Source organism: Vigna angularis, chromosome 6 (genome assembly GCF_016808095.1).
Source record: "Vigna angularis cultivar LongXiaoDou No.4 chromosome 6, ASM1680809v1, whole genome shotgun sequence".
Taxonomy (NCBI): domain Eukaryota; kingdom Viridiplantae; phylum Streptophyta; class Magnoliopsida; order Fabales; family Fabaceae; genus Vigna; species Vigna angularis.
The window spans coordinates 28,043,343-28,052,076 of NC_068975.1; the positions used below are offsets into that span (position 1 = coordinate 28,043,343).

The 8,734-nt window shown below is 36.7% G+C and overlaps 1 protein-coding gene across 1 annotated transcript; it reads left to right on the forward strand.

The window, feature by feature from the left end:
* Positions 1–3,769: 3,769 nt before the first annotated feature.
* LOC108343076 (exportin-2) lies at positions 3,770–8,403 on the forward strand. Its single transcript, XM_017581126.2, has 2 exons — positions 3,770–6,721; positions 8,080–8,403. The coding sequence occupies exon 1, from the start codon at positions 3,830–3,832 to the stop codon at positions 6,719–6,721; it is 2,892 nt and encodes a 963-aa protein (XP_017436615.1). The 5' UTR covers positions 3,770–3,829; the 3' UTR covers positions 8,080–8,403.
* The last annotated feature ends 331 nt before the right edge of the window (positions 8,404–8,734 follow it).

Sequence of the window (8,734 nt, forward strand, 5' to 3'; positions counted from 1 at the left end):
CTCAAATAAGTTGATGTTAGTAAACACTAACAAAACATATGATAAAAAAAGGTAATAAATATATTGTATATACACAAAAAAAATATCTATTATGAAAAAATTAAATAATTACTTTACAACACAAGTAGAAAATAAAAATGGATAATCAAATTTAACATTAATTAACTTTCTCATAATGCATAAAAGACCTTTAATATTTATTTATTATTTTCTTTTAGAAATTATTGGTTTCAAAGATTTAATATTATTATTTTTTCTAAAATGTTAACTATATCTTTTTTAGTTTGAAGTGATTTATTATCATCAAAATTAGAATAATCTCTCTCATCAAATATATTAATTTATTTAAAGACTACTTTCAATCCCTCGTCAATAAATTTTCTTATATATCAAAAAATTAGGAACTACTTCAAAACTAATTCAAAGTGTTATAAATTTTGCAAACTATCAATAGTAAATATAAAATCCTTCCAATAAGACATATTAGCAAAAGAATCATAATCCAATGGTACACCATCACCATTAAAAACATATAGATTTTTAACACTAAAATATCGACACACAACAAAAATATTATCATGATTTGACTTAAGTTGTGACTGAACAATAAATGATACCAAAAGAGTACACCATAATAGACTGATCCAACACACAAATTTGTTAATTGATTACACAATTACACCATATTTGTTATGAAACATGCAACTTATTCATTTTTTTTTATGAAATCGATTAGAACTTTAAATTTGAAGAAAAATAAATTCAATGTACACAAATTTTATATTAGTTCATGTATGGTATATAATCAGGGATCGAAATGTCACTATCCAATACCGTTCGGTCTGTCTACTGCAGCAACACTCGTCAACCAGGTCAAACCAGGTTAAATGATGTTGGATCACAGCGCTCGCCAACCAGGTTAAATGATGTTGGGCCACAACGCTCGTCAACCAGGTCAAACCAGGTTAAAAGGTGTTGGGCCACAATTGGACCAACATTTAAGTTATGAGAGATGCTCCCTCCACCTCCACTCAATACTCCCTGCACCTCCCCATGACCAAATTGCCCCGCAGTAAATTTTGACCAACAACATTAACCTACTTTCATTAATTACTGCTCTCCTCTCCTTTATAACAAATGCACCCCCACACACCAGTAAATTGTGCACACGAAAATCATTCATGCCTTTCTTCTTCTCCCTCGCGAGCTAGATTGTGGTGGTGGGGTAAGTGTGCGTGGTGTGAGTCGGTGTGGTGGTGGGTTGTGCTGGAACGTTTAAGGTGGTGGTGGTTATCGGAGCAGTAGGAGGAGCTTCGTCTCAAGTGCGCGATGTCAATCCTTCAACGGATGTGATGATCCGTCGACGGATATCAACATCCGTTGAAGGGGTAACGAATGTCAAACGGATGTGCGACATCCGTTCTGGCGCTCCGGTCATCCTCTCCACAGAAACGGAACAACAAAATACCAGAATAAGAAAACTAACCTCCAGCGGCTTTCTCCACCCACGAACGCACCGCCCACGAACCACCGCGTACCACCACCTCCACACCACCACAACAGGAACACCCACACCACCGCACCACCAACGGCTCTCCGACGGCACCAAACGGATCTCACGAGAGAAGGATGTGGGAAGAGAGGGAGACAGATGTGAGAAGAGAGTGAGAGACGGATGTGGGGGAGAGAGTGAGACAGAGTGGGGGGTGCGGCTGATTTAGGGTTTTAAAGTTAAAGTAAAATGTTAAAATTTTAAGGGTGATTTTGTCATTACAAATTTTATGGGGAGGTGTAGGGAGTATCGGTGGTGGTGGAGGGAGCAACCTCTTAAGTTATTTGGCTAATAATCCAACAAAGGATAAAATAACCAAAATATCTAATTAAAGATATTCATAAAGTTGTTTATTAGCAACCTATCATTTTAATGTAAATCTGTTTAAGGTAAGTCTGTTTATATTTTATTAGGCTTGTGATAACCTATAAATACAGGGTCAAGGCTAAAAGTCAAGTACGTTCAACTCACACTCTATGAGACTCAAATATTCAACTGTGATAAACAGTTCATTAAATCGCTCCTAACTTGAGTGTCAGAATGACTTTTGCAGGTACCTTCCCCATCAAGAATACAACTAAATGATATTCCGAGTCCAATCGAACGATATCCAGAATTCAACCAAACGACACACACAACTCAAGTATTGGAAAGCAGCAAAACCACGTCAGAAAGATTAGTCTCTCGATCCTGTAAATCCTTATCGAAACACTTCACTCCAAAAAGGAATTATATTCAATAAATCAATACTGTAGTCACAAATATATGTTTTGATAAATCTCAAGCTACTACGCTACAATTTTATTTTCCCTAATTAGCGAAAGATTAGTAACAAATATTTTTCTTACTAATTTCTCTAGTAAAATAAAATATGTATTTATAATTTAATAACTATATTAATAAAATATAAATATACATTGTTTGCTTTTGTGACTAAAATACATGAAAAAAAAAATTTAAATTGTGTTTGATTTAAACTCCTAAACAATGTAGTGAAATAGGAATATAAATAATAATAAATAAAGAAACATGTGATATCTTTCTTTTTCTACGTGTTATTCGTTTGAAAAGATTAAGACAATTAATTTATTTGATATTTTATTTTTGAAATTGTATATTTAAAATATTCTTTTTGTTATTTTATATTAAGGATAAGACATGTTTTCTCTATGAAGTTTTATTCTATAGTTGTAAGAGATGATTCCACATAGTATGACCAGGCATCTTCATATTTAAGTGACTAAACCTCCTCGTAATATCGTCTTATGTTATTTTACTAAAAATGTCAAATCGATAAGCTAAAATTAATATTTGTTGGGACTAAACAAAAAAAAGAATTGAAATTAAGACGTTATATTTATATATCAATAAAAAGATTTATTTTTACAAAATAAATAAGTAACTTTCTTAAAAAGGAATGCAGTAAGGTGACAAAAAGATAAAACTAACTTAATCGTGATATTTGATTATTATTATTAACAGTTCTTTTATAAATTTTGATTATATTTCTTGGAACAAAAGTTTGTATCCATTCTTGATATTCTACGAGTCTATATCCATTTGTGTCTTATTTATTTGTATACATATTTACAAAATATATAAAAAAATCAAATTAAAAAATTTAATATATTAAAAATTTAATATAAAAAAACATCTATTATTTTTTTCATTATTAAATAATGATAAGTAAATTACAATAACACAAATTCTATAATAAAATATTTAAATAAATTAGAGATATTTAAGTAATTTAAATAATGTAAATATAGATGTGTATACTAAAAATTTGAATATGAACTGCATATCTATACCAGTCTTTAGTCAATATAAATATTTTTTAACAATATTAGTGACGGGTTTGCAAAATGCTTACACACACATTTTACAAATTTATTTGTCGTATCTTTTAAATAATCGATTACATGTTAAAATAACTTGTAATAATATTTAGTATTATAGAAAGCTTGTGGCACACATTAAAATATATATAATTTAAATAATTATTATTCTTACACTAGAATTTATGTGTACTGTAAGGGGAAAAACGTTTAATCCTTATTCAAATAAATTATTATATAAAAGATATGAATTTGTGTCAAACTGGGTCGTGGTGTCGTAATTGGGCCTAAACTGTTATGCGTAGCCTGTTATTACAAGTTTACACGTGTCATCTTAGGTTATAAAAGTGTGCAGTGAAGCACTGAATAAAATTTTGGGACTTCAAACTTTAAATTGAAATTCCTTTTCACACAAAACCTCTCACGAAGTGTTGTGGAGATGGAGTGGAACCCTCAGACTCTGCAATTCCTATCGGAATGCTTTCTCCACACGCTGTCTCCAGCGCCAGAGCCCCGCCGCCGCGCCGAAGCCTCCCTCGCCGAAGCCGCAGACCGCCCCAACTACGGCCTCGTGGTCCTCCGCTTGGTCGCGGAGCCCTCCGTGGACGAGCAGATCAGGCAAGCCGCCGCCGTGAACTTCAAGAACCATCTCCGCACGCGGTGGTCCTCTGAGGCTCCCATACTGCCCCCGGAGAAGGAGCAGATAAAGTCCCTGATCGTTCCACTCATGCTCTCAGCTACTCGTAAGATTCAGAGTCAGCTCAGCGAAGCCCTCGCCGTTATTGGTAAGCACGATTTCCCCAAGGCATGGCCGGCGCTACTTCCAGAACTCATTTCCAATCTGAAAAACGCGTCACAGGCGTCCGATTATGCCTCCGTTAACGGCATTCTCGGCACCGCCGATTCCATTTTTAACAAATTCCGTTTCGTATTTAAAACCAATGATCTTCTCCTTGATTTGAAGTATTGCCTCGATAATTTTGCCGCGCCTTTGCTTGAGGTTTTCCTCAAAACGGCGTCGTTGATCGACGCCAGTGTCAATTCCGGCGCGAACCTGCGCCCGCTCTTCGAGTCGCAGAGTCTGTGCTGTAGCATTTTTTACTCCTTGAATTTTCAGGAGCTACCTGAGTTCTTCGAGGATCACATGAAGGAGTGGATGGGTGAGTTTCGAAAATATCTCACCACCACTTATCCTACTCTCGAGGGAAGTGGCGGTGATGGTCTTGCTATTGTCGATGAGCTTAGGGCCAAGGTCTGTGAGAATATTAATCTGTATATGGAAAAGAATGAGGAGGAATTTCAGGCTTATTTGAATGATTTCGCTCTTGCTGTGTGGACCTTGCTAGGGAATGTGTCTCAGTCTTCTAACCGGGATCAGCTCGCCATTACCGCTATCAAGTTTTTGACCACGGTCAGTACTAGTGTTCACCATACCTTGTTTGCCAGTGAAGGGGTTGTTCCTCAGATCTGTCAGGGCATCGTGATCCCCAATGTGAAGTTGAGGGATGACGATGAGGAGCTTTTTGAGATGAATTATATAGAGTTTATAAGAAGGGATATGGAAGGTAGTGATCTTGATACTAGGAGGAGGATTGCCTGTGAGCTTCTCAAGGGAATTGCTACGCATTATGGGGATGTTGTAAGGAACATTGTCTCTTCGCAGATACAGAGTTTGTTGAGTTCATTTGCTGCCAACCCTGTGGGTAATTGGAAGGACAAGGACTGTGCCATATACTTGGTTGTTTCTCTCGCTACCAAAAAGGCTGGAACCAGTTACGTCTCCACTGAGCTTGTTGACGTTCAGAGCTTTTTTGAATCCGTAATTGTCCCTGAGCTGCAGAGTCCCGATGTGAATGGGTATCCCATGCTTAAGGCTGGTGCACTAAAGTTTTTTACTATGTTCCGTAATCAAATATCCAAATCCATGGCATTGAAGTTTTTCCCGGATTTGGTTCGGTTCCTTGCTTCGGAATCAAATGTTGTACATTCTTACGCTGCAAGTTGTATTGAGAAGCTTTTGTTGGTGAAGGATGAGGTGGGTGGGTCTCGCTATACTTCAGCAGACATCAATCCCATCTTCCCGGTGCTGATGAACAATCTTTTCAGTGCCTTAAAGCACCAAGAGTCTGAGGAGAATCAATATGTGATGAAATGTATTATGAGGGTTCTTGGGGTTGCTGATCTTTCTGCTGATGTTGCTCGAGTTTGCATTGAGGGGTTGACCTTTATTCTTGGAGAAGTTTGCAGAAATCCTAAAAATCCCGTTTTCAATCATTATCTCTTTGAGTCTGTTGCTATTCTTGTGAAGCGGGGCTGTGAGAATGGCTTGCCTGTAGCTGTTTTCGAGACAAGCCTTTTCCCTAAGCTGGAAATAATTTTGACCAATGATGTAACCGAGTTTTTTCCGTACACATTTCAGTTGCTTGCTCAGCTTGTTGAGCTAAACAGATCACCCATTCCGCCCATTTACATGCAGATATTTGTGATTCTTTTGTCGCCTGATTCATGGAAAAGATCCCCAAATGTTCCTGCACTTGTGCGTCTACTACAGGCTTTCCTTCAAAAGGCACCTAATGAGATCAACCAGGGGGATAGACTGACTAAGGTGCTTGGCATATTTGACACACTTATACAATCTTCTAGCACATCTGATCAGGGATTTTATGTGCTCAACACTGTCATTGAGAGTCTTGAGTACGGTGTTATCAGACCTTATATTTCCCATATCTGGGCTGCTCTATTCAGGGAGCTCCAAAGAAGACGAACAGTAAAACTCATAAAGTCCCTTCTGATATTTATTTCACTTTTTCTGATTAAACACGGATCTTCAAACCTTGTTGATACTATGAACGGTGTGCAGCCAGATATTTTTAATGTGATTTTGAGTCAATTCTGGATACCTAATCTTAAGCTGATTACGGGAGCTATTGAGCTTAAGTTGGCTGCTGTTGCCTCAACCAGACTCATCTGTGAATCTCCAATTCTTTTGGATCTCGCTGCTGCTGAATCCTGGGGTAAGATGGTGGACAGCATTGTCACTCTTCTTTCACGGCCAGAACAGGAAAGGGCCGATGAGGAGCCTGATGTGCCAGATATTTCAGAAAATGTTGGTTATACTGCTACATTTGTTCGTCTTTACAATGCTGGGAGGAAAGAAGAAGATCCCCTAAAAGATATAAGAGATCCCAAAGAATTTTTTGTTGCCTCGTTGTCTCGGCTGTCAGCACTTTCCCCTGGGAAATACCCGAAGGTCATCAATGAAGTGGTAGATCCGGCAAATCAAGCAGCACTACTTCAGCTCTGCAACGCCTATAATCTCACAATTGTTTGAGTAAGTACTTGAGCCACCTTAGTTTTTATCAATCTTGCTTGGTAGGTTTGCTTTGTTGAAGTTTCCGTCTGTTAGAATCTAAAATGTTGGACCCCATTTTGAAGTTGGCAAATATTACTAAGACTGTGTTGAAACCAGCTTATGTGTTCTGTTATGGACTCTCAAGTCTGGGTGGGATTTTGGTTGTCAACGACTGTAGTGATAAGGCATAGGTTTTTTTCTGACCAGTGCGGAGGACAACCTTCTCCTTTACAAACTACTGTTTCATTGCCCTAACTTCCTAGGTGTTTAAATTTGCTTCAATGGGACGGTGAGTACAGGGTGTATTGTATTTCCTTACAGAATAAAAACAAAAATTATTCATATACTTGACAGAAGTTATCATCCAAGACAGTTGTTGCTTTAGGTTTTCTCAACACTGTCAGTGGTTTAGTAACAGTTGAGTTACAAATGTAACGTAGCCATGTTTTAGTAGGTAATAAAGTTTGAATATGGAATTGAGTTGATCATGAAAATCAAGTGTCTTGGCTGTCAGATTTTAAATATTGGACACCAATGACATTTTCAACTTTGTGTGAGATTAAGTATGGAATTAGCTTATATGTTCTATGGTGGACTCTAACGATTGGGTGGGATTTTCATAGTCAACTATTGTTACAGTATATAAGTTTTTGCTTGCCAGTGGGATGGATTAGATTGAGTTGCGAATTACAGTTCCATTATTTTTACTAGGTATTGAAGTTTGTTTGAATGAGTCTGTGAGTTACAAATTATCGGTCCCAACCTTGCCAATACACTTATTGACTTTGGAATTCCCATCGCTACTTTTACATCTACTAGTTTCGTAGCATTTGAGGTAACGTTTACAAAATTGTAATACTAAGCACAAAATTGTGGTAGTTCTTTGATGTAGGCATATTTTAGTAGGTAAAAAGATGGAACTTGGAAAACAGGTTTGGTTTTAAAAATGGTGTTGGATACAACTTTTATAATTTTAATTTGTTTTGTAGAGGTTGAAAAATCATTTTTACACATGAACTTACTTTCATGTTATAAGAAGAGTGGCTGGGATGGTGTGTATCGTACAAGTCAATTGCATCATTCGCTATACTTTCATCTGTTCGATATTATTTTACCAAAAGAGGAATTAATTTTCAATCTTGTTACTTTTACTCGTATGAACGTTTATGCATTTGTTTTGGGCTTTCAACTTTCCCATTTGTGTGATAATGATGAGTTATACTAAAATGCTTAAATATAGTATTAGTATGGATTTACTATTAGTCAGAGCCTACTGCTGCATTTATGAAATAGCTAAGGGGTTTCAATGAACAATCTATCGTTTGTTTTTTCTGCAGTTAGTTTGATGAATGTACTTGGCTTTCGAAGTACGGTTCAGTCCGAATCCACGAGCACCAAAGCATATTTTTCAAGTGCAGTGTGATATGTTGGTATTTTAATGTATATTTATTTTATGCTCCCTTTTATTTTGTTGCTGATATTGCTTTTCAGCCGCTCTGGAGCAAATTGTAATGAATATATCCGTCAATTTTGTTTAAACTTGCATGTTAAAGTACAAAATTTATGTAGGTATTTTGCGATATCTGCTTCGGAACACATTGCATTTCTCTTTTTGGGGGTGCAACTGATATTGAATGAAATATGAGGATGAAATTGTAGCATTTGAGCGCAAAGTGGTTATTTGCAACACTGTTAAGACTAGGGAAATTGATCAAGAGTAAAATTCATAGCTTGTTACTTTTCAGTAGCATTGATTTTGTGGTAGTATATAGCCCAAAGATTGATTTTTGGTGAACTTTTCATTGGAGTGTTACTCGGCTTTATTTGTCATTACTAATGTATTGTAAGTGTATTGTATTTAGTTGCATTCCAATGTTAGCGTCTGGTTGATGGTATAGGCTTATGTTTCTGTTTATGTGCGATTGGACCTGATGATGGTATAGGTTTGAGGTGATGTATTTCGTATTACGTGTTTGGTCCTGCATCAACGTG